This window comes from Aythya ferina (assembly GCF_964211825.1).
Source record: "Aythya ferina genome assembly, chromosome: 1".
Classification (NCBI taxonomy): Eukaryota; Metazoa; Chordata; class Aves; order Anseriformes; family Anatidae; genus Aythya; species Aythya ferina.
This window is the reverse complement of record NC_140296.1, coordinates 204,679,076-204,704,808: the sequence shown is the minus strand read 5'-3', so window position 1 is coordinate 204,704,808 and position 25,733 is coordinate 204,679,076. Positions and strand designations below refer to the sequence as shown.

Sequence of the window (25,733 nt, the reverse complement as noted above, 5' to 3'; positions counted from 1 at the left end):
GCTTCACTTTTTCATGCTGTCTTCCTTGTTGTTTACAGCTGTTAACGATTGATGACAATTTCTGTGGCCTGGATATGAATGCCCCGTTGGGAGTATCATCAATGGTGCGTGGGCTCCCCATTTTCACTGAGGACGGAGACAGAATGACATCCGTGATTGCCTACGTTTACAAGAACCACTCCCTGGCTTTTGTGGGAACCAAGAGTGGGAAGCTCAAGAAGGTAAGACCTAACGTGGTCCTTTAACTCTTATTTTCACGTTCTTACGGAGATTGGCAGTGTGGTGTTGTTGTGTGTGAATGCAATCCTTATTGTAAGGTGCATCACCTACACTGGGATAGCAAATGTTGTTTTGGTTGGCAAACAGTCGCATTTGACCCCCAAAGAGTAAAGCTGACGTGAGAAAGGCAGACTCACAAATTGGTTTTATCTGCAAAAGAATGTCTGAAGTCAAACCGCAGGCAGACTTGATGCAGTTTAAATCCAACAGATTTTTTTGTGTGTTCAGACCATCTCTAATTAAGTAGTTGATCACATGGTGCATGCCGGAGAAAACAGGATTGTGCCTGAAGTTTGTTAAGAAATGGGATTCATGCTCTGGAGATCTTTCTTCAGAGCAATGTGACTGGACCATGACTTTACCACAAGCCCGGCATGGGATTAGTGGTTGCTGGGTGCTTGTGCTGTAGGAAGTGTTTTCAGCAAAAGGAAGCTATCTGAATGATAATGAGCTTTATGCTGGTGGAGTAACCATGGCTGATGCCACAGAAATAATTCATCCTTTATTGTGTTTGAGCTTATGTTCCTCACTCTGCATTCTCACTAAAAATACGCCTGTTGCATGGCTGTCGTGTAACAGCTGCTGTTGTTCATCATGTAAGGCAGTTGTAGAGGCCTTAAGAGGTAGAAACTGGGATTTTTTTTACCTGGTGCTTTTGGTAGATGCTTTTCTATAAGCAGCAGAAGGTGGTAGAACTGATCTTCTCGTGTTAATGATGGGCACCACATGCTTTTCAACACCTCCGTGCCAATCTGGCAATGTTTGAATGCTTGGGCTGGGCATGTTCCAAAATATTGTGTGTGTGAGGAGATTGTGGCTTTGTGAGAATAATGGAGATGGGTGATACACTGGGAGGGGAGGTTGGACTGAGCCTTGGACGTTGTGTTGGGTGTTGACACCTCTTTGAATTCCTTTTTACAAATAATAACCTCAAACTGGGGAGATGATGGTGCTATTAAAAGGTTGCCCATATGGATTGTACATATGATGGACAGAGTGGAAAGGAGGAAGGGAGTCATTTGTTCACAGATACATAAAGAAGATCTAAGATCTCTGGTTTTGTTCCTCCACTTGCTGCTTCACTTAAAAATGGTATCAAAGTTTTAAATTCAGATGGCATGGCCCCTGTGCTGTGTGAGGTTTGTAAGGGGAACAGGATCATGCCCACTGACAAACGTCTCCAGTCCTGTTCAACAGAGGAAAGGCTGCTGATGCTTTTACAAAGAATAAGGTGTGTATTTTTTCTTTTTTAATGGTCTGTTCAAGCATGTGGAAAAGGAGCCAAATTGTTTTTTAAACCATTGTAATAAAAATAATCTCCTCCCCTGACTAATTAGGTTTTGCTTCCTTGTCATCTGTGATATCATAATAAGCTGTTCAGTCCTCCAGCCAGTCTCTTGGGGAAAGAAATAGGACAGCTGAGATCTGAATAGTAAATATCCGAAAGACCTAAATGGTTAAGAATGACGCTGCTTCTCTGCACTTGCAAGCATTTGTTTTTTCTTTTGGCTCCAGGAGAAGCAAACTCAGACGTAGCTCTGTCTTTGCCTTTGCAGGTCACATTGCAGAATCCAACATCTCATCTTTTTTTTAAAAGGGGAAAATGGGAGTGAGAAAGCTTTTTGTTTTTTACCGAGCGTGGTGAGGAGTGGGGACAGCCTTATAGGGTAAAGAATGAGAAGAGGCGAGCTGAACTAACTGATGTAACTTGAGAAAGCTGCGTTTTATTCTCTTTTTCCTAACATGATGAATGTTCTGTCTGCGGTAGTTAGTGCGGTGGGCGTGTGTGTCAGAGCAGGGCTGGAGCCATGGGCTGAGATCTTCATGGGCTGAGTAATTCTCCATCAGGGAGGTGGCATGCAAAGCTGTCAGTGCAAAATAAAGCTCCCCCAAACTCAAAGGGTTGTTTTGGACCAGTTGAGCCTGGAAACATTCACTTCCTGCAGGTTCAGCCTGGGCCTTGCTATGACATCTGCAATCACTGACTCCTCCTGGGCTCCTGAAGGTATCTGAGCTCAGGACCTCAGCCTGCTTTCCCCTCCAAGGGCCACACGAGGCCAATTTGGCACTCAGTTTTTTTTTCACTTGATATTCCTTGGTCCCTGCCAAGGCTTCATGGCCTTTCGAAGCTTTGTTTTCCATCTTGGCTCATCAAACAGGTGCTTTTGAATAGGAAGCAAGGGAAATACTGAGTCGGTAATTGCAACTCCTGCACGATCCATTACGTTGAAATGAAGTTTGATTTATGTTTTTTTTTTTTTTAAAATGCATAGGGGTAAATTGAAATAAGCTATATGAGATGAGATGAAGCGCTGCGTACCAGTGGATGAAGCCCAGGGGCTGTCATTTTCCTGCTGCCTGCTGGGTCTTGCCACGCACAGCACGTACTGCAGCTTCTCCTGGTACTTGGAGAAGCCACGGCGAAGAGTTTCTGGCTAGCACGAAGAGATGAGCTATTAGATTATCCACAGTACAGCAGGATCTGCTCAGCTGTTGTGTGAAAACTCACCGCAAGTAATTAGAGGACAGTTTTGCAGAAACTTCCCTTATTTTTTCCTCCAGTTTCAGTCTTTTTTCCCTGTTCCTATTTTTAAATGAAAGATCCAGACCGCGTATCGGATTTTGATACATGCAACCCGTGGAAGCGCTGCGAAATACTCGCAGTCATAAAGCACTGTCTGGTAGTTGATACACAAATGTCACGTGTCAGAGGAATTTATCCAGTGGCACACAAACCCGAAGTAAAATATTGTGCTTTACAGGAACATATCATTAAAATGAAAACTAGCAGCATATCAGGAATCTGCCCGTGTAACCAAGACAACAAAGAGAGAAAGAAAAGGAAAAACTGAGATAGAGATAGGGTAGGAAAAGAAGGGAGTGAAAGAGAATGACAAGGCTGGCCCCAGCTATTTCACTGCCCTGGGCAAAATACATTTTGCAACCCTCTCTCATTCACACAGCTACATGTGCAGACCAACAGGAAAGCTCTGAATAATGTGCTGTAGAAATATGCCCTACAAGTCTGCCAGCTTGTCCACAGCACAGCGTGGCCCTGCAGAACGGTGATATAAATAGGATAAAAATGCAGAGCTATGAAAAAGGAGAAAAAATTGTCCCTGTCCGTATCTTGTGGTGGAAACTGCAGCCTGATTAAAGGGCTGCTGGGTGCTGGTGTCCTCTTGGGGGTGGAGAAGATGGTCCAGGGATAAGTGGGTTGAGAAATGGACACGTTCAGTTCTTTGCTCTCCCAGAAGCTTCTGGTCTTCTTCTGTTTCCCTCCTGCCAAGGGAAGGAAGTGCTTTGTTTGCTCTAAGGAGTGTCAGGGGAAATTAATGCACTAAATGTTGCAAGGGGCTCAGGTACGAAGTGTTAGGATCGTATCAAACAGCTCCAACAGACAAATCAGAGGAGATGCAAAACACAGCTCCTGACCACTTGTGGGCATTGAAGATGCTGCGGTACTTTTTAATGAGAAATATTTCATCTTGCATGCTTTGGTCAGATCCCATATCTAATTACCCGCTGTCCCACAGTGTCCCCTGTGCCTCCGTGCTGTGTTGGTGAGCATTGCCACCGCTTTAGGATGCTCCAGGGTGCTTGGTGGGCTTTGAAGGCAGAGTGAGCTCCTCTGTATGGCGGGAGGTGCTCGATCCTTACTCCTTTGAATTTTTAGTGGTTGCTTTCAGGAGATCTGAAGGTTTGTTTTGTCTGCAAGCTGCAGCCCAGCCACCTGTCAGGAGCAGGAGCTATTCCTGGGTGCGTGCTTCTTACAAGCACGGTGCTGGGAAACATCTGGTTTTCTTTCCCTTTGCACTCTCCTTCATTCCACGCTTCGTTCTTTGCTCTGGTGGCAGGAGAAAGCTGGAGGAGGACCCACGGAGGTGCTCGGTATGATTTTGTATTGTTTCAGCTCTTTTGTTCCTAGCATGTCTGGCCAAATGATGTTCCTCGTAGCTGCCATTGCCAAGAGAACGCAGCAGTATTCAGTATTCCTCGTACGTTTTCCCTAGATGTGTAACTTACAGGTCATCGCTTTTGTGCAGATAGTTTCCACTCTGGAAAAAAAAAATACAACTTACCTGCAATTATTCTCTGTACATGTGCAGGTGTAAAGGGCAGTTTAACATTTACAAATGTCAGCTGGGGAACAGCTCTAGGAATTGCACCTTTATTCAAAACAAAGCTATTTGTCCATTTTGAAATGCGTACTTGAAGCCAGAGTAGTAATCCTTTACATTTGTTTGAATCTTCCCTGTAAGAAATACTTTATATTCCATCTAAATGTTTCATTCAGAGCCTTCTCAATGCTAAATTGCTTGCAGAGAAAGAAATTGGGCTTAAAAAGCAATAATTTCACTCCATGGCCAATATTCCATTTTTCATAAAATCCCATCAGTCTGAGGGCATTTTAGATGTGGACTGCCATTTTGGGTAAAGGCTTTCATTCACATTAGACAGTTCTTCCCACCCGTTATCACCGCTATTTAGTAGAAAAATTTCAATATAAGCCAATTTTGTGAACCGCCCTGTGGATTATCCTGAACTTTTGAGATCCTGCTTTCTTTGGATCCAATGCGAAACATGCAAGGGGAGAATTTTAGATCTGAGAGCTCAGGTTGCCAGTTCTCATTTTGGGCCCATCTCTCAGTTGTGTTGGGGAAGGTTGGCTTTCTCAGATAAATAATTGGGAAGGAAGCCTTGTATGGCTTAGATTTTGCTGTTTTTTTTGGCCGTGTGGCTGTGGCTACCTGGTCCCATCACCTGTCCAACAGTTCTTCAAGTTGTGTGCTGTGTACAACCTCTCTGCCTTGAAAGCTACAGGAGAAGTCAGCCAGTTGCTCGTCGAAGATGCACCTTGGTCTGTGGCAGTGTTGGTAAGGAAGCCCTGAAGGTCACCCAAGCCCGCAGCTGTATCATCACCACCGATTTCTGTGATGGTTCCCTCTTGCTGCAGTCATTGCCCAGCACAAGATGGGATCCCTTTCAGCACAGGGTACGTCCTGGTGGGTTAAATCCTGGTGGGACTGGCAGGGAGTCAGATCCTTCCACGAAGCTGGGCTCCCAGCAAGTGCCACGGGTGTGCAGCAGAGGCATAAAATCGAGTTTTTCATGCAAAACAGTTTGAGGAATGCAAAATGGGGCAATAGACGGGCAGAGACCCCGCGGGTGAAAGAGCTCTGGCCAGGTTGGTGATATCACGGTGTACCCACATGGAGAAGGGAGGAATATCTCCTCTTTCTCCTCTGATACATTGCTTTCTACCCAACGAGCTGGAGCTAATGAGACTGAGCCTTGGTTTGTCACACACAGTTTTGTGGGCTCCTGATAACTGCAGGGAAAGAGAGATTCTTGCTGTTTCTCCAGGCGAGGGAGTTTCTGAATATGCACAAGACGAGAAACCCTGCCCTGTTTAGATGTTCCCTGGAGGATATTTTGCTGCTGACAGCTCTGTGCGAATGTCAGCAGGGAAACTCTGCTTCCTTCTCCTTCCCTCTGCTGCTTTGTAGGAGTCAGATTTTAATTTTTTCTTTTTTTTTTTTTCCCCCAACTGTTTGGCAAGTGGACTTGACTGCTCTGAAAACATGCTGTAGAGGCTCCGGCTCCTGCTGAGAAGCTGGTTTCTGCAAGAGGGGCTCGTTCACCCTGGCCTCTCCTCACAGCTTCCAAAACCAGCAGGAGTCCGAGCGCTTCACTCGGTTGTGATGGAGTGGTGCAACTTCCCATCTGTATTTGACGTCTGTGAAGGCTGCAGTTGTCAGTGTCCTACATTGATGTACAGTCGCTTTTTTGGAGAAGTCGTAGCCAGCTTGGGTGCCTGACGAGTAGAAAGTTGGGAGCTGGGAGCCGTGGTGTGATCTACCCTTGGTGTGCATGTAGGGTGGTGATGGGAATCTCCATGGACGTGGGTCAGTGAAAAACACTCATATTGGGCTCATTATGCTGGAGTCTAGCATGACATCAAAGTGCTGAGTGTTTGGGTGCTGAAGGGCAGAGCTGGTAGATTCAGAAGAAGCAATTGTCTCCCCTTTACTCAAATTCTAGACCGTATCTCAATACTACAGCCAGTTTTGGGTTCCTCAGTACAATATTTATCAAAAGGAACTAATTCAGGGGAGGGTGATGAGGATAATCCAGAGCTGGAGAACCTGCCTTGGGGGGAGATGATAAGAGAATGGAGCTTCTTCAAGCAGGGGAAGAGAAACTGGGGGGGGACCTCCCAGCTGCCTTCCCATGGTTACAGGAAGGTTATTGAGAAGACAGAAAGGTTCTTCGCAGTGGTGGGAGGATGTGAGACTACAGGTATAAATTGCTATGAGAGGACTTCCAACTGGATAAAAGGCCTTTTCCACAGGAGAACAAGCAAGCACTGGAGCAGGTTGTCCAGGTGGGTGGTGCACTTTCTATCCTTGGAAGATTTCAGGGCCTGAATGGACAAAACCACCTGGTCTGATATCTCAGCTGACCCTGCTTTGGACGGGAGGTTGATACAGAAGCCTCCTGAGATCCCTTCCAGCCTGGATCACCCTGTGCTCCATCATCTGCTGCAAAATTCCAGGCTCTAAACCACATCAGAGTACCTGTATCCAGGCTCTGCTGCTGAGCTGGTATAGCTGACACTGGTTTTAAAACCCCCACTAATTGTTTGGTCATGGCAAGGGGGTGTTTGCCCTCATTTCCATTGTGTTGGCACTTCCAGCTAGAAGTTGTCAGTGTAGGATGCTGCAGTGAGCTTGTTTCTCCTTGCAGTGTTTAACTGCAGTAGGAAACCTCCCTAAAATGCTCTAAACCCTTGCTGGGAACCTTCCTAGCTGTTCCCAACACGAGTTTAGTACGTTTTTTTTTTGACAGTGAGAAAAGAGAGGCTTGATTCTCTGCTTCTTGACTATTCAGTGATCTCTGTGCTTTTTTTTTTTTTTTTTTTTTTTTTTTTGAGGTTTTAGTTTAACAGTGCCTCGCATTCAGAGATGGCACCCTGTGACCATCGTATGAGATTTCAGATGACCAGCTAACCCCTCCAGATGAAATCTGTGCTTCAAAATCCAGAGGTGCTGCCGTGCACTCTGCATGCTGGGGCTGCACCATGCGTTTTCATTCCTACCCCAGGAGAAACAGGGGGCCCCAGCAGACCCACTGCAGTAGGGAAGCTGTACCGTCAGCTCCTCAAGGCCTTCCTTGAGGAAGCTGCAGCTCAAATTTGACAGCTTTCTACTCCCAAAGTGGCTGAGCTGGGTTCCCCCTGCAGCGTAGAGGATGTGCACGGTGCAGGCAGGGGAATGTTTGCGACGACAGCAGGCACAAAGGGACAGATAACAACTGCAGGTCCTGCGGTAGGTTACCTTGCCGAAATCCATGGGCCCAGGGGACAGTTTGCAGTGACACTGCTTGTCACCTGCCTCGTCACAGCAGATGATTCTCTGCGTGGTGATGCTGGCTCTGTGCGAGATGTGTTTTCAGGCGGCTGTGTTGTTGATGGAAACCATACAGAGGTGAGGTACGAGGGGAAAAAACACATCTCCACGCCCCTGGTCTGTGTTCTTCTGTTTGCCTTCATCCCTCTGTTCCCTGAGAAGTGCTTTGGAAGGGACGTTAGGTGATCAGCTTTGGTCTTCACCTGCCACTTGTGCTCTCCAGGGCAACAAAGAGAGGCTGTTAACTCCCCTACTCCACATCTAATGCCCGGACGAATGCCCAGCCAAAATGGCTCTTGTCATTCCTTCCTCCACTCTCTGTCCCCTTCCCTTTTGACGGGGATAATGACTTTTCAGGGAGCCCTTGAAGTGCCTTTTGCATCTGCCTTTGATTTGAATGCCTCCTGCCTGCTGACCCTTCTTACAGGAAGTCAGCTTAAGTGTGATTCTCCTAATTAGTTTTGCTTTAATTTAATCTTTTGAACTAATTTTATCAAAAAGAGGAAACCTTCTACCCACTCCCTCATTTCATGGGCTTGCTTTAATGCATGGTCTCTGGGTTTATTTCTCTATTTCCCGTGTCTCTAGATAGGACATCATTTGCATATTTGATTAAGCTCCATATGTTATCAGGGAGCCAGTTGAAAGAACAGCAAGTCCCTGATAAGGCACCGCGCATCCATCTCTTCCTTTCACTATCCTCCTCGCCATCCTGCAGCTTCAGCCGTGCCCAGCATCACCTCTGCAGTCTGTCGGCTTCATCTTCTTCCTTCGGTTGATCCCAGGCTCGGCTGTGAGTAGGTATTGATGTAGACATCAACATTTGACAGCCCCTGTCTTTGGGAAGGAAGCAGAACCTCAGATGGGAGCTGAGTCCTGGTGAAGGTGCTAACCATGACCACAAGGTCCAGTTTCAGTTCCCCGTGCTCTCCAAAACGATCTGCCTGCTTCCCCTCCTCAGGATCCTGTTGTTTCTATGGGGCATGAAGCAGCTTGTTCCCACTCCTCACTTGTTATCTCGGCTAAGCCTCTGTTGAGAGTCTCAGCTGGACTTTGCTGCGCTCTGCTTCATCTCCCACGTGCTACAAGTGGCTGCTGTGCAGAGACAGCAGGGTGGGCACACAGGGACTGGGACCACAATAGTCGTGGGAGAAGATCCAGGATTTTTCCCTGAAATTTCAAATGTATTTAAAACTGTGTCTCCATGTATGTATATATATACGTATATATGTGTGTGTATGTGTATATATATATATATTTGTGCATGAAGAAGAGGAGTTTTTTTGGGCTTTGTTCTCTGGCTACTGCTTTGCAAAAACAAGTTGGCTCACATAGTTTTCCCAGCCCACTTCTAGGAACATTTTTTTTTAAATAAGTTGTGGATGCCCTTGAGTAAACTTAAGGAAGTGCTTAGTTTAACTATAGCTCTCCTCCCTGCTGCTGATGCTCAAACTGGGGGAGGATCTGCTCAGCCTGTCACCCATAACTGGGCATTTCTGGGGGCGACCAGGGAGCAAATTCCTGCCTTGGTGGTCCATGGGGCAGAGGCTGGCTCACGTTGTGCTCCTTGAGGCTGATCCCAGCAAGGCAGATTTGTCTTGGGAGGGTCACCAAACGACCACGCAGTGTGGACAGATGGGGATGCAGTGTTCAGGCTAGATGCACAGCTCTGCAGATCTACCTGCTGTGTCAAAACAATTCATAGAATTGTTGAATGGTTTGCGTTGGAAGGGACCTCAAAGCCCATCTCATCCCAACCCCCTGCCATGGGCACAACACCTCCCACCAGCCCAGGCTGCCCCCAGCCCCATCCAGCCTGGCCTTGGGCACCCCCAGGGATGGGGCAGCCACAGCTTCTCTGTAATTATCCCCTTTTGGTCTCCAAAATCCAGAAAATACTTGGATAAGCTTCTGGGAAAGACAAGGTTGGGTTAGTAACAGCAAACAAAAGTAGTGTAATTAGCTGAATTAGTGGAGCTGAAGAAAGGACCACAGCTTGCATAAGGGGCCTGTTGGCTATTGAATAAGACCCCTTCACTCAGCTGAAACTTGAAGAGTAGGAACAAGAGGTTTGATTTGTGATACAGCTCCTAATTAAAAAGCAAAAAGGAGTGTGTCTCCTTTCATCTGGGTGAGTCATTTGGCTTCAGCTAATTCAAAGAGCCTCTTCCCTGCATACACCCGGGCCCACCAGAGCATGGCTGCCCATCAGCACCACCGTGGTCATTGTCCGCTTCTGTTCAGGAGCTTCATGTGTGTCCACCAATTGTGAATGCTGCTGCCTAACTCAAGTTTTGCTCTACCTCGATTTGTGTGGACCATTAACATCCCTTTTGCAAAGGAACGCTGTCAAATACACTCAAGGAAAGAAGTCCTAACAATATTGTTTCAGTCTTGCGTTGTTTGTGAAGTCAACGAGAAGGAAAGTGGAGATAAAATCTCCCTGATCCTTTCCAACTTGATCTCTTTCCCTTTGTGCAAGGAAGCATTTTTATTTAACTCCTTTGGCTTGCTGCACTGCATCATCTCTCTGTCATTTTGTCTTGGTGGCAGCCTGGTTGGAAAACAATCAAACTGATCATTTCTTGTTGGACCCATGTGCCTGGGGGGAGCATGAGAGGGTTGTGCTGCTTTTTGTAGACCCCAACCCATCTGGTGTCTGTGGGAGTGAAGATATGTGTGTTCCCGTGTGGGATTCAGGGATCTGTTCCTGCTCGGTCTGGCACTTGTCTTTTTCTTTTTTTTCCCCCCAAACGTGTCAGTAGCCTTTCACCTCTCCTAAATGAAACCATACGGAAGAGCTGCAGGCCCCCTAGCCCTTTCTGAAATTAAAAAAAAAAGCTCTTTGCTGGGTGTGGGGCAGAGGTATGTGTTGAAGGCTAAACCAGGACTTTTAATCAATGCTGGGGCTCTAGCAAAGTCCCCCTGGGATGCTATGCCCAGGGTGAAAAGAAAACATCTTGCTAGCTGTGACAGCAGCAGTTAACGCCACAGATCTGACTATATCCTGGTAGTGTTAACTCTAGGTTAATGTCAGTAATGACTTTTTCATGAACTTGCCTCTGTCATCGCTTGGCTTTCTGTGTGCTGGCCAGTGTTACACCAGCTTTGACCCCAAGCAGGATCATTCATCTCTTAAATTAAAAGGGGTTGAGTTGGATAAGGTTTTCAACGTGAGACTTCAAGAGGAAATAGATATCCATACCGGACTGGAGACGGTGGGATGGTGTTTGTGGAGGATCCCTTCCTTGGTACACATCCTCTGGAAGATCACTGCTGGTAGGAATTGTTCTTCTATATCAACAGGGCTATGTCGAGTACGCAGCGTTGCCTCCGAGCTGGGATTAGCCTCGACGTGGTGACCGTGGAAGAATGTTGGAAACGAGCTGCAGGCTCTGATGGGAGGTGGGTTGGGACCCTGGAGGTGCCAAGAGAAGCAAAGTCAAGAGAGAAGTTGGGAGCCACTTATCCGTGGGTTTCAGCTTCGGTTTCAGTCCATCGTGCCAGAGATATTCTGCTGATGATTCACAGGGCTGGGACACTTCGGGTAACAAAGCAGGAACTCCTAAGGGACCTTGGTGAGGTTTGGAAGCTTCCCTGGTGCTTTTTTTTCTAGCTGGTGTGGTATGCTGGCAGAGGACACTAGGATACTGTTGTATCCGTGGCATCCTGGCAATGCAGACCTCTATTTCTCCTGCCAGTCGTGCTGGTGGCTCACCCTGCTTGGATGCTTGTGGCCTTGGGATCAGCTTTCCCTTTGACTTAACTTTTTCTGGCAATAAATCTCAGTGATGTCAGACAAAAGGTTATCACTGGGACTGGCAGAGACCTTGTTACGTGAATTCATCAAAAACTTTCCAATGAAATCTAATTAAACAGAGTAAGCAGCTCTATGCAAATCTCCCCGTGTTTCCCTCGCTTGTCCTATGGCTGTTGAAGACTGGGTTTTTGGGGGCGTTATTGCTTGTGATATCTGCTGGGGTGGATGTGGTTTCGCACGCTGCGGGCTCTTTGATCTTTTCCCCACTGCTTACCAGTTTCTGTTGGCTTCTCTTGGATTTTGCACGCAATCGATTTATCTCCTTGGGGTCTAAGGGAACATATTGATGATGGAGCTAACCTGAGCGATAAGGAGATGTCATGCATGCTAATGCATTTTCTCTGCCCATTAGACAGCATCTCTGTGCTGGTAAGTGATAGGGCGCTGGCATCGCATTGGGTTCGACTATTTGTCTGGCTCTTACAATGGAGATAACTCATTTTGCTGTTTTCTGACAGGACTGAGAAAATTGCAAATAGTAATAATTAAAAAAGCTTGCGCTCAATCAACACTTCTTCAATTTCCCTCCTCATTTTCAGCCAAACAAACAAACCTGCAAAAATGAAGGTTTTAAGGACTACAAAATGAGAGTTTATGGTTATTTGACCCTTCCACCTCCCCCTTTCTCCTTTTTTTTTTTTTTTCTTTTGTTTAATTAGCTCTCTGCTTAGATATTCTTACAGTGAGATGGAAAAGTCAAAATCTTTTGATGCTTTCAAGCCCTTTCTCCCCGTTGTGACAATGTAAATTAATTCCCCAAATCCCACGTAAATTCTGAATTTTTAGTTAACTTGCTATTCCTGGAGAAAAAGAAAATGCTTCCAAATTTGTATCTGTTTTTCCTTTGCATGTCTGTCTTAGCACGTGATATGTGGAGAGGTTCAAGATCTTATAAGGCTGCTGCATTTAAGCTCTTAGTTATACTTCTTCTGCAGGGTTAGCATTTCTGTCTGCTCAGAAGCTGGAGACTTGAACTCACCTGGGAGCCCCGGTAGTGAAATAAATTATCATAATATAGTGGGAAAAGAAAAGATTTTAGGCTGGTGAATGGTGCAGGGCTACCCTGGTGTATTACATCTGTTCATTTAGAGCTGTAATATTGCTTCAGCTTTGAGCTGCGTGACTGAGAAATCTTTATTTCAAGGGAAAGGGGCTGCTTGGGCTGAGGGAATGCAGGAAAACGTAACATCGAAATGCCAAAAGCCCCAACAGCATCCTGACACTAATTGTTAGTAATTATAATAGCAAGCTAAAGCTGAGCGTTGATTGTTAATTCATGGGTTTTGAACCTGTCTTAATTTTTTTTTTTAGGGGAGTCTGACTTGTGTATGTTTGGATTTTGGTGACTGGTAGTGCTGCAGCGGTGGCTGGGGGGGGCAAGAGATGAAAGGACCCCTTGCAATTATTATTCTGATGCTCTGCCTTTAACAAAGTGTTGGCATAAAGCTTCTACATGCAGATTCAGGACCATTCACCAAGGTGTCGTGTGCCCTACATGGCTAACAAGTATTCAGTCTCAGCTTGAACCAGGGGGGTGTGTTAGGGACATCTCAACTCAACCCCTCCTGCAAAACTCCGAGCAGCCCCATGTTATGGTGAAGCAACAGCCAACAAGACCTGAAAAACCACAAACTCATCACATTGCCACCCACGGGTGCTCAAGATACCAGCGTAGGTATTATTATTATTATTATTATTATTATTATTATTATTATTATTATTATTTATATTTCCCTCCTTGGGTTTTCACCTTGATCACGCTCTGCAGCCCCTGCCTGTCTCCCGTGCTGTGATGCAGCCCAGGCTGCTGCCGTGCTGCTCCCTTCCCTGTTAAGGAAATCTCCGGCGCTTTCCTCGTAGAGCTCGCATTGACATTGTAATGGAAGTGCTGCCCTTCCCCGCGCTGCGCAAGGCTCGGAAAGATGATATCATTGGCACTAAATATACACCAGCCAGCAGGCCCCCTTGTCCGTGCCAGAGATGCTCTGGCAGGCTCCGACGTGACTTCTTTTCTATGTTTTGTCAATTCCGTCGGTGGCAGGTGATTTCATTAACCGCTCGTTAATTGCTGGAGAGGAGCTCGGCCCTTTATTTGTTTGTTTTCTCTCTCCTGATGGCGTGCTCTCCCGTGCTGGCGGCCTCCTTGGGGTTCCCTCCTCCAAGATGCGCAGATTGGCATTGTCGCCCTGTTTCCAAGCCTACTGCTGCATTTTTATTTCTTTATTTATATTTTTTTAAATCTATCTGGTAATTTTCAGCTGGGTGGGATGGGGCTGCAAAGTTTGGAATTGGAGCTGAATTCCCAGAAAGTTCAGTTTCAGGATCTCAGCTCAGTCCTGTCCCCTGTGCCAAGTTTTACGGTGCCTTGGTAGGATTTGGGTGCTCTTCAGCGTGCCAAGAGTTCCCTGGGTGGGCAGTCTTGGACTCATCTGTCCGATCTCCATGTTTCTCCCATAGTTATTAAAAATAAGGAATAAATGGAGAGAGGCTGTCTGGGAAAGGACTGAGTTCCTCAGACCCAATCTGGAATGGGGGTGTGGTGTCATCAAGGCTTGCCCTATAACAGTTCACCAGGACAGTCAGTGCATGTTCCTGGATCTTCCCCATCTCTTCTGCCTCTTATAAACAGTGTATGGCCTCGTTTCCTCTATTGCCCTGTAATCTGGCCCCTTTTTCCCAATAGCGACCTTGTCTACCTCTCCTTTGACTTTGTCCTTTAGGATATTTCTTTTTTCCCTCCTCCATCCAATTTGTTCCTTTCCCATAAGCAGCTTCCTTCAAGTCGAATGTCTTCTCCAGCTGAATGTCTGGCTCTGCTAGAGACTGTTACGGACCCATTTTCATGGCAGTAGGCTACTTACCTCACAAAACCTTGGCAATTCCTCCTGTGGATGGAGATATCTGCTCACCTTGCAGTCGAGGAGAGAAATCAAATCTCATAGGACACATCTCATCCTGCCGGAGACTGAAATTGCCCTAACAGAAGTCAGACGAGCCGAGTCCTAAAAACATCTCTTCCTCTCCATTAACAACGAGGGGAGCCGAGGGCAACTTGTTCAGATGTAAACACCTCTTATCTTTCTCTTCCACGTCTGTAAGTGACAGCAGTGGTGTTCCCCTGCTTTAGCAGGGGGCTCGTGAACAATTAGTGGTTGCGAGGTGCTCCAACGTTATGATAATAGAAGAGCTCGGAGCAGGGTTATCTCGTGCATGATTTTCCTGCTGGAATTTCATTAGCGTCCTCAGATGGGGCTGTTTCCCCAGGTCCTTTGCACTGTCCTGTATTTTCTTCCCTCTAATGCAGGTGACTTATTCCAATCCCTTCTATAAAGCCCAGATGTTCTTACCTGGCTGGGCCATGAACCTGAAGGTTGCAAAGAGCAAACAGAAGATGAGCTGCAACATATCGCATGTGGCTTTGGAGGCAAGAGGGGCTGCCAACAAACCTGGCACGTGTGTATGTTCCTAAAGGACTGACTCCCTTTCATGTTTTTACAAATGCTCCCTATGCTGCTAAAAGCTTAGGAAGAAACCAACCCCCCCAAAAAAAAACGTTGAGGTTTGTTGCAAAGGGAAAGGGAGCCTGCAGGATTTACGGCATCTGCAGCGACTGGGGGCACTGCCAGCAAATTCAGAGTTACGAGTGGGTAAGCAGCCTGGTCTCTCATTGGGATCACACATCTGACAGCCGCAGCCATCCCAGGGGTGGCTCTGATGTTTTTATCCTGGAGCTTTCTGCCACGCCGTATGGGCAGGGCACTCCATCACATCACCACACAGCAGCTCGAGGTGCCAGGGCATGCTTTGGCATTACATTTTTGAATGCTCAACATGCTTCCAGGTGATTTGGAGAATCAGGTTAGTAACACGGGACAGATTAAAGCAGGGAGGAAGTATTTAAGCATGCAAAGATGCAATCAAGATACTTTCAAAAGTGCTTAGGTGTGCGATTCCAGTTGCAGGAGGTCCTTATATCCAGGAACTTGCAATCAGAAGGGCACACAAGTAACAGGAGCAGGCAGATGCCAAAAGGGGAAAGCATGGAAAGGAGCAGGTTCCTTAGAAGGGTCTGAGCGAAGCAGAGCAGGTGGTTGATTCGAAAGGCCAGCTCGGATCGGGGGCGACAGGGAGAACACGAGGGCACGAAGGGTAGTCCGAAAAAACGTGGTATGACATAATGGCAGAGCAGGAACCCTTGATCTATTCCTGGCTCTGTTGCTGATTGCAGCATGACCTCAGGCAAAACGCTTTCCTCTCTGCATGCCTCCCACGCTCTTCTCTGCATAGCCTGGGAGTTCTGCAGGGAATGGACTGTCACTTGCAATGAGCACGTCCTGCGCCGAGCCCGCTGGCACTTTGATCTCAGCTCAAGGCCTCGTGGGCAACTGAGATACCAGTTCCAAACTGGGTGGTGTTGGGGCTCAGGTGCTTGCAGGTGCAAAATTTCCACTTGCAAACCCCCGCCGCTGGTGCGAGCTCCTTCCACGATGCACGTGCTCGTGCGAGGTTTATCAGCTGAGCTCTTTCCAGCACACAATTTTCTCGTAGACCCGCGTGCATCTCTGATTTCCCTGCCGTGTGGTTCGCAGGAATTCGGCGTTGTGGCCTCCCTGCCCCCTCCCAACAGGTTGACCATAAATTAGGGGCTGCTGTGGGTATTGGATTTCGCTCCAGCTGCTGGAGCTGTGGCACATCTGTGGTCCTCCTGTGGTTAATGGCTCCACAAAAATGAAGCAATAAAGGTTATGATGGCTGTGTTTTAACCTCCTGGCCCTCGTTCTGTTCGTTGGGAGTGTTTCTCGGGAACAGTTAAAAACCCACCGCCTGCATTTTAAACATCTCCCAGCGATGTGCCATCTCTGAGCAGCTTTTATTGAGTGCTTTCACTTTTGAAATTTAGCAAAGCTGAAGCATCTCTTTTCCCTCTTCTTAAATGTTTTTTTTTTTTTCTTTAAAGAGAGACAATTCATCTTCTGTATAATAAACACCCATCTCTAAAACATGCTCCAACATTAAATTTATACATCTAACGTTAAATATGATCTGACATTTACGCACAACAGTTAAGATGGTGCAAAGCAAAAAGAGAAAGGGAAAATATCCCCTTTGCTTGAACTCTTTCAGTGGAAGTCTATAACGCACTTCTAAGGGACAGAGGCATGCACGGAGGAGGGGTTTGTTTGCAAAGAACAACTTGCAGCTGTGGTCACCAATGAGTCCTTTGAGAGAGAGTGCTTCCACCCTCTCACAAACCTCCTGTCCACTGTGAAAAGCCGAGACCACAAAAAGTGAATGGTGTCTTTGGACCCTGAGCTTTGGCTGCATGCAAAATGCTGACATTTTAGCAAACGTGCAATGTGCATCCTTAGAAAATCAAGCTCGTTTCAGGTGTCTTCTCCCTGTCCTCCTGTCTTGCTCAACACCGATTCCTTAAGTGTTCACTGGCTTTAAAAGGGCAGCAAAATCTTGGTTCTCCAGCCAAGGTTGTGGTCATCTCTGCTGCGTGTTGTGGACGCTATGCAATGGGTCATTTGGAGATTCTCCAGCTGTAGGCTTTGTCTGCCCAGCAGAACAAATCCAGAACGTGTTTATCCTCCCAGTTCTGCTTACAGGTATGGCAGTGGTACTGCCCCTGAGCTGCAGAGAGAGCAAAGCTCTTCAGGAAGTGGATTTACCTGGAAAGAGGTATCGAAGTTTAAGAAAGTGGTTTAGATCACCTCTGAACCAGGTTTTCTATAGACAGAGGAGGTTAAAGCACTGCTTCTGTCACTCCCTGGAGACAGCTGCCCATATGTTTCCTATATAAGTAACTCAGATGCTTAAGGAGAGAGTGATGAAATGCCCTGGAAGCGCAGACACACGGCAGGGGTATCTGACTCCACGTGAGACACCACAGCAGAAAGTCCAAATGTGCCCTGCAGTCAAGTGACCTGCACAAGCTGCAGGAGCTGTGGGGCAGGAGAGGGGTGAGAAGCTCAAAGTTTGTAGGATGACAACGGGACTATTCCCTTAATGAGTTGTCCTGCTGCACTTGGTAAAGGAGGTATTTTCCCTGACCCTTCTTCCACCCTGAATTGTTCTTTATTACTGCTCATGCACAGCTCCAGTCGTCTTCAAAATCTGCTGATAGTGCTTGACACGCTGAATTTTTGCAGCAGCAAGGCATGCTAGCCTCCCACTCGGAGAGGATAAACAACGCCTCATTTATTTATTTAACTCCCTCGCTATTAATTGCAAAGGATGACCCTTCACTTGTATATTATGGAGCGTGTTGGCTTCCTCTCTCCAAGTCTTCTAAGAGATGTGCTGCTTAAGCGTGCTTGACATGAAGCCTGAGAGGGGCCCTGGGACAGTTTTTTGAGGAACATGGGGTCTGGTGTTAGAGCTAATGAGCTTGTTAGGAGACATATATTGGTATCCCTAGTGGCTCTGTCCTCTGCCACCGTGTCCAGCCTGTCTGCAATTAAGAACAAGGTCTGTGACACCGTGCTTTATACTGATCTACAACGAGACCAAAATGTCCGATTTTCACGGAATGTAGCAGAAACTCACGGTCTGTAGAACAGGAACAATTTTTTTTTCAGCTCTATGACTTGAATTCTTTAGAAGTCCCCAAAGACTTACTTTCTAAAACTGTTTATTATCATAGTTATTATTATTTTAACAGAGCTGCCTCTTATTTTTCTAGGTATTTAGCAATCAGAATAATTGTAGCCCAGGTAGTTGAAGCTGTAATCTTTACAAGGGAATGCTAGGTATTTGGTATTGATGTATTTACAGGGTAAGAGGTAAAAGAAGAGTATCCAGATGGTGCTGGTAGATGGGAACATGCAGATCTGGTACCGTGGTTGTCCAAGCCAACTCTTGCACTGTATCTGTAAGAGGTCAATAGCTATGCAGAGTGCAAATCCAAGATGCAAAGTAACTCTGCAAACAATTCCCTTTGCTCAAGATCAGGCAAATCAGAAAATTCAGGTATGGAACCGACCTCAAGGACTCTTCTGATCCCTCCTGTCCTAAAGAAAAGCCCCTGTAGCTATGCCATTGAGCTGGGATGTTCGGGTTAACTTGGCCATCGTAGTGTCTCAAGGGAGAGCTCTGGACTCTGGTGGTCTCTGTCTGACTTGTATCTTTCTGACTGCTGGGTTTGCAGGTTTTGGCTTTATTTTAATGAAGGTCCAAAGCAGGATTGACCTATCCAGTAACTGGAAATGTGTTCTTCTTGGGGTTGTCCAGCCAATGTCACACAATTCATCTCAGTGACTGTATTCAGTTCAGTCCCCTTGACTCCCTGCAATCCATTAGTGTCACCTTTCTTCCCTACCATTAATATCACCCAGGCTGCTCTTCCTTTTTGCACTGGAAATTGTAAATGGATAGATATGTTAATTGGTATCATTACAACAAACGGTCCCAGTCACACCGCAATTCAAGCGAACATTTCAGGTTGCCATTTAAATGATGAGATTTTTTTTTTTTTTAATGCCACTGACAGCTACTTGTGTTTAATTCATTTTGATTTCGTTAGGAGGGGGAAGTTATCAGGATTGCATCATTAAAAATGCATGCTTGGCTTACTCATGCATGCTTCATATAGCCCTGCGTATGATCCATCATAATTCAACATTAGCCAATGGGGATAGCAAGTGGAAAGGGTCTGCTGAACATACATATAATTCAATTACATCCGTGACGTCACCTTGATTGGATTCTTAATGACACCTCCAAGCCGTGCTGTGGACAGGGCTGCGAAAAATGAGGCTTTCCACCGAGGCTGCCTGCGTTTGGGAGCACAAGGTTTGTGCCCCTGCTCCGGATTTGCAGGAATTTGGGTCCAGCATGAACTGGGAGGCTGCTTCGGAGCTGCTTGGCAGCTGTGAAGCCAGCTCAGATGTTCCTGCGTGAACCATCAGCCCTGGCTTTGATAGCAACCGTGCTGCTTGGGCTGTAGTAAAGACATGAGACATTTTCTCTGACGTTGCTGGTGTTATTAAAGTACTAGAATAGCAGCTCCTGTGACAGAGGAACAAGGTGTTATGCTGGAGTAAATGTAACCGGAATTATTATACTTATTCTGGAATAAGGTGTAACTGCTCGGAGTGGAGCACTGGTTGGTGTTAAGCCTCTTCTAGGTGATGGGTGATTTGGAGCAGCGTGCGGCAATATTCCCTGCAGCTGGGAAGGGCAGCAGGAGATGCGACTGGAGGTATGGCTATCTGTTCCTCTGCAGCAGAACCTTGCTAGGAATGTATTTGGTCGTATTTTCCACGTATGGTGTTGATTATTCAAACCGACTGAAGTGCCTCTTGCTTTCTTGGGGCCCACAGAGTCAGGCTGGGGGACTTTCTGCTCCCTCCCCATGCTCTGTCTCCCACCAGCGAGTCCGTCCCCGTTGCTGTGACCAGGGTCAGCATCCAAAAGCTGCAGTTCAGGTGTGTCAGCATCAATAATCCCACCTTCCTCCCCCCTCCCCTTCAATATAATCTTTAGTGAAATGAATCTCGCCTGCCTGCAATATACATAATGAGAAAAACGCCATTCCTGGGGCCCAGACGGCGCAGGGCAGAGGTCAGGTAACACAGCAGTGTCCATTATTTTGACAGCAGAGGTGGGCTTCCTCCCAGTGGAGGTTCCCAATGCTCCGAGCACCACGGGATAAGTCCCTGAGATCTGTCCATGCTGCTGTTCCCTCTCTGGATCCTCGAGGTCATGCAGAAATGAGAAGTGAGCAGGAAACGAGCAGAGGGAGCACACAACCAGGTTGGCATTTGACTTGTTGGTGGGTCAGAAGACCAGTGTTGGTCAATGGAGCTGGCCAGGAAGGGTACACGTTGGAGAGAGAAGAGTGCACAGCACTCAGCAGGTCGTCAGCAGCATCTTCTTGAGAGCCAGCCTTGTCCCCATGGGCATGATGAAGCCCTTGTTGGGCTGGAAGCCTTGCACAGCACCTTGCACGTTTGGCTGCTGTCGCAGTTTGGGTGTCCTGGCTCTGCTGCTTCTTTGGATTAGTCAAGTGGATCCGAGGTTGCTGATGCCGAGTTTTCCTTGACACTCCTTTAAAAAAAAAAGAAATAAGCAGACCCGGCACCCCTCGCTGCCTCTCGCTTGAATGTGTTTGGTAATAACTTGCTCTCCATGAGTGCGTCCCGTGCACTGAAGTTTCTCAGCACTTTTTCAGCCCTCGTGAATTACGAGGCAGCAGTGGATTACCTCCAGTTTATTGGCAGTGGATCGCAAGCCCTGAGAACCTGAAAGGCCTCTTTGGAATCAGGACCAGGAGAAGAAATCATTCCCGCTTGTGACTTCTAGACCTCTGCTCTAAGCACACGAGCATTCAAACTACCCATCCGATTGATTTTCAATTACTGCTCAAATGGAAGCGGTTGTAGCTTTGTGTCAACCCCCGGGAGACTTCGCCCTGTCATCTCCAGCAAGCAGAGGGGGGAGAAATTCTCTCTCGCCCGCGCCGACGTGGCTTGTGGTTGCGTGGCTGAAATTCAGCCCTGAGCAGGAACAGGAGAACGGCCTGGCTTTCACCACAGCTTGTTAAAAACACCCGAATCCCTCTTTTTGGAGATGGCAATTCTTAGATCTGCTGCCGGGGACAATACGAGGGTGAGCAGCGCAAAGAAAGCCTAGCTATAAATACAGAGCTATTGTGGCGGGGTGGGGAGTTATTGTTGGCGTGAGCACGGGGTATTTTTAAATCGTGTGAGGAGGCTTGTTTTAAGTGACAGCTGTGCTGAACCTGCTGGCGTGTCAGGGGTAGAGCCGGATTAGCTGGGAGAAGACAGATGAGGAGTTGGAAGCTGTAAAATTCACGTTATTCCTTCCCTGATTTTCAGGTTGGTGGGTGTTTGCCAGCCGCTCTCTGGGGCAGGTGATCCTGTGTGGTTGTCCGTGCACACATGGGACCTTTCATGGTACCATTCACATACGAGGAGCTTTCAAGAATGCTTTCCTTGCTGGATCTCTCAGCTCTTTGCCGAAACAGCACCTCCATTTTCCTGGCTGGAGGTGCAAAGGAGTTAAAACGTTGAGGTCGTGGCACTTTCCCTGCAGAAAAGGAATTCAAAGTTTTTATTTCCCAGCAGCCTGGCTGAGAGCTAGAAACGGTTTTGTGAGGTTTGGACTCATCACGGGCTTGGTTTGCCCCGAACCATGCCTCGGTTCACATATCCATCCCCTGCTTCCAAACTCTGTGCTCACCCCATCAGCTTTCTGCAGCCTTGGTGTTATTTATAACGGCCTGGCAGCGGGGCAGCTGGGGCCAGTGTTGGGTTACCATCAGCTGCTCCCTTCCCAGTTCCTCTTTTCTGCCTCGGAGGGTGCAGCAGGGCTGGATTTTAGGCTGGGGTGGGGTGGTGACCCTGAACCTTTGCTGCCCTGCCCAAAGGACGTGGCTCTTGTCCCCATCCTCCCCTCGGAGCAGGAAGTAGCCAGGCCCTCAAATGCTCTCTATAGGATGCTCTTTGTAAGGGGGTGATACCCTCCAGGGGAGTTTTGTACCATGTTGCCTTCTTGAAGATCTAGCAGATCTTCCAGGCATGCTGCAAATGAAGGCCAAGCATTCCTGGAAGTCAGGAGGAGAAGATCCCAGCTGAGACAGGGTCCTCGTGGTGAAGGTAAGTGGGCTGCTGTGCACAGGCAGCTTTATCTCATGTCTTCTCCCCGTGGGGGAGCGAGCAGTCCTACCTGCTTCTGTTCCATCCCTTATCAGCAACATCTGGCATCATCGCAGTTGTTCTATCTCCTCCTCGCAGCGCTGACATGAGAGGACATCTCCCAGGCTTGTTGACAAGGAGGAAAAGCAGCAGATGAGCAAAGCATCAGCACATGAATCCCCTTGACTCTTTCCTTGCCAGACTGAATGCCAGCTTGGCGGTGTCCCAGTGCAGGGAGAACACGAAAAGTGACTGCAGTGCTCCCCTTTGCACCCTCTGTGCTGACCCGTGCTTCCCTGACACCAAGCAGCAACCCTTTATCTGAGCGTCTGCTCAGCTGGAAGATGCAAACTCCGATCGTGTGCACAAGCTGGCAGGAACCGGAGGCCAGCAGCCAGATTAATATTCCATTCGAGCACGTAAAAGCTAGATATCTATTCTTTTCTCTTCTAATATGCAAAAACCAGCTCATGCTTTTTGCAAAAGAGGCTGCTACGAGCACTTTTTTTTTTTTTTTTTTCCCTTTGTAGCCTGAGTGCACATAGGAGGGATGTGCAGGGGTACCAGAGGCAGAAGGGCTGCAGCTTGGCTGCCCAATCCCTTTCTGGGCTTGTTGAGCACCTCTTAAAACCAGCTCCCCACAGTGGCTCTGCTTCAATCCCTTCTGCTCGTAGCTGGCTCTGCATCCTAGCAGGAGGCCCTTGGCTTCCCAGAAGAGGCAGCTACGAGCTGGCCCGAGTTCCTACCCTTCCCTCCCTGCCCCTCGCAGCTCCTGGAGCTGGATCTCCCTCTGCAAGAGCAGCGTCACCGCTGTGAACTCCCCCCCTCCCTCTACCACGCTGGTGAAGTGCCCTTTGTAACACTCCAGGCTTTTGTTTTTTGCATGAGCCGAGTTGGGGTGAACTTGGCCAGGCTGCCAGAACATCATGAATAAGTTAGGAGGAAAGCTGTACGCCTTCCAGCGCTCAGAGCACACACACAGGCAGAGAAAGCAGGTTTGGTGCTCAAAAAGCAATCTGAGTGCTCGTGTGGTGGTGTTTTGGACCATTTTATTTGCCATATTGGGTGAAATTTGGACCTTTCACATGGGTGCTGACCAAAGGAGTGTCCTGGTGTTTCTAAAGCCATGGCTGGTGGCAGATGAGGGGCTTGAAAATCAGTCCAGCATCCCCTATAAGCATTTTGGTGCACCAAATGATAAGCCAGCACCTACAGGATCTCTCGCCTCAGCCACAGGTTGTTCACAATGCGGTTTTGTGTCCCCTGAATGTTTCTGTCACCACTGCCACCACTCCTCCTGGACTCTCTGATTCTCCTGCTATTAGAGAGGCATCTTTACAAGCCAGAGGGGATGGTGCAGCCATCTCACCTTGCTGCCCGAGCAGCCCAGCCTGCGTGGCCCTGGAGCTATTTCAGCGCCTTAAGAGAAGCGATTTTCCTGGGCAAGTGAAAGATCTGCAAGGTCAAGCTGAAATCTTGCTCTGTGCTCTCCCTAAAATCACCACCGCAAGAGAAGTGCTTGAACAAGGATTCACCTTTCTCGTCCTGGGAACATCTCTGCCCTCCTTTAATCCTGTGTGCTGGTGCTTTTTGATTCCTGAGCACCGAGCCTTCTCGATCTCCGTGCTGATGAACGGCCACGTTCCTCCCTGCTCTCAGCTCCTGGCGTGTCGGTGGGATCTTGTTCACCCCCTTTGCGGTTTATTGCCTCGCCTGCCTCTTTCTGCAGAGATCCTTGACACCAGGATTTCACTCGTGCCGCCCTGGAGGGTCACTGCCAGCCACCTCTCCGCAGTTATTTCTGCCCAGTAGGTGCTTTGCAACGAAAACCAAAACTCGGTGGGACATCAACACCCCAGCTGAGCAAAGGACATCCCTGAGGCTGATACAGAAATGTGCCTCCTCCAGCACCTTGTGTCCTCTCTGGGACACGCAGGGGACATCCTAGAAGTTGTGCCAAAGGGACTGAGCAGCTTGGGGAGAGCAGGTGAGGGCAGGCAGGCACGAGGACCACATTGCATCCATGCATGCAGAGCTGCTGCATCCCTGAGCCCCCAAAGCTGCATTTTCCAAGGTGTTTGGGGGCTTTTTAATCAGAGAGGGCCACCAAATGATAACCCCAAAGCCCAGAGACTGGCTGCAATGGAATTGTCTCCAGTGACGTGTGGCAGCAGCATTCAAACCCTGCCTCTCCTCTGGCCACTTCGGAAAGAGCAGCGCAAGCAGGCAGGAAGCACGTCCAGCCTACAAATGCCTCCGCCAAAAATATTTGATGGAGACATATGCTCACCTCACACACATGCACAAAGCAGACAAATTTGATGAAGGGATTTGTTAGCAAAACGTGCTCCTGCTGCTGCCTTCTCCGATTTTGTTCTGTGGATGATTTTTTTTTTTTCATTTTCCCTTTTTTTCTCTTTTTTTTTTTTTTTTCTTTTCCCCCAAGTGCGTTTCTGCTGGCTGCTTTACATCTCGCGCCGCGTTCTGGAGGAGCTGACTCAGCAGTTCAGCACCCAGCCCCTGCTCGGAGGAATTTGCACTGGTTTTGTTTATTATTTTGAGCACAGCCAGTTCTTCTCTGCTATTAATTGGCAGGCAGGAAATGTTCCTTGGCCTTTTTCTGACGGCTGGTCCGTTTCTGGGACCCTGCTGTCGAGGAGGAGAAGCTCGTAGGGAACTTGTGCTTGAGTGATTAGCAAACAGAATATTATTGCAGAGCAAATGCATCTCTTGATAGTCGAGGTGTCAAATAGTTTGAGTAATGAGCGTGCTTTAAATATAGTTTATAACTTTCTCCTCGTGCATGTACCGCCTACTGTAGCTGCGCTGTGGAATACACATGCGGTGGGGCTGGGTACATCAATGATGGAGCCGTGTAATTACACCTACGGAGGAAGAGATTTGTCTGTGTTTATTTCTATACATTTGTGTATTTAAAGAAAGGGTTATTGCGCAGATGGAACCTCGTTCGGGTCACGTTTTCATAACAATCCGAGTTTAATTACGCCGTGGCAATTTTGGCTTTATTTTCCTCTCGGTTTATTTCTGCTGCCTCTAAGAGCTGCCAAGCAGAAGGTTCATGGCACAGACGAGCACACCATAAACCGGGGGGAGTGAAGAAACCTGTTTGTGGTGGTCCTAAGGGTACAAAGAGCAGAAAAATAGTCTTGTCAATGCTGTTAGGATCATAGGAATTAGTGTAATTTGGGTAATGAAAGATCCAGCCATGGAGTTTGTAACAAAGAGGCTTTGGTGAGGGGTTACGTCCCTGGTAAGTGCAGGACCCTTTTTTTAAGGCATGAGCCCCCCCTTATTCCTGGACACCACCTCCTCCGGCTCTGCCAGCGCCTTTAGCTTTGATTTGTAAGATCCTATCATCCCTTCCCCTCCTCGTTATTGCTGTGTTTTGCTGTGATGCGCCCACGGAGATTTCCCTGAGCTTATTGCCTGGGTCTGGGATGCAGCAGAGGGAAAATCTATCCGCGCTTACCCCGCTCCTCGTGCCATAAAAAAGCCAGCTCTGATTGCTTGTGGAGACAGGAGACGGGCCTTGGATGG

At 47.7% G+C, this 25,733-nt stretch overlaps 1 protein-coding gene across 4 annotated transcripts in view; it reads left to right on the top strand.

Annotated features, from left to right (window-relative positions):
- Nucleotides 1-25,733, top strand: part of PLXNA4 (plexin A4) — a 407,281-nt gene that overhangs the window by 47,285 nt on the left and 334,263 nt on the right. For all 4 annotated transcript variants that reach the window (XM_084518707.1, XM_084518708.1, XM_084518710.1 and 1 more), the window contains one exon: nt 39-221. In XM_084518707.1, coding sequence (XP_084374833.1) covers nt 39-221 — 183 coding nt within the window. The remainder of the gene's footprint in view (nt 1-38; nt 222-25,733) is intronic.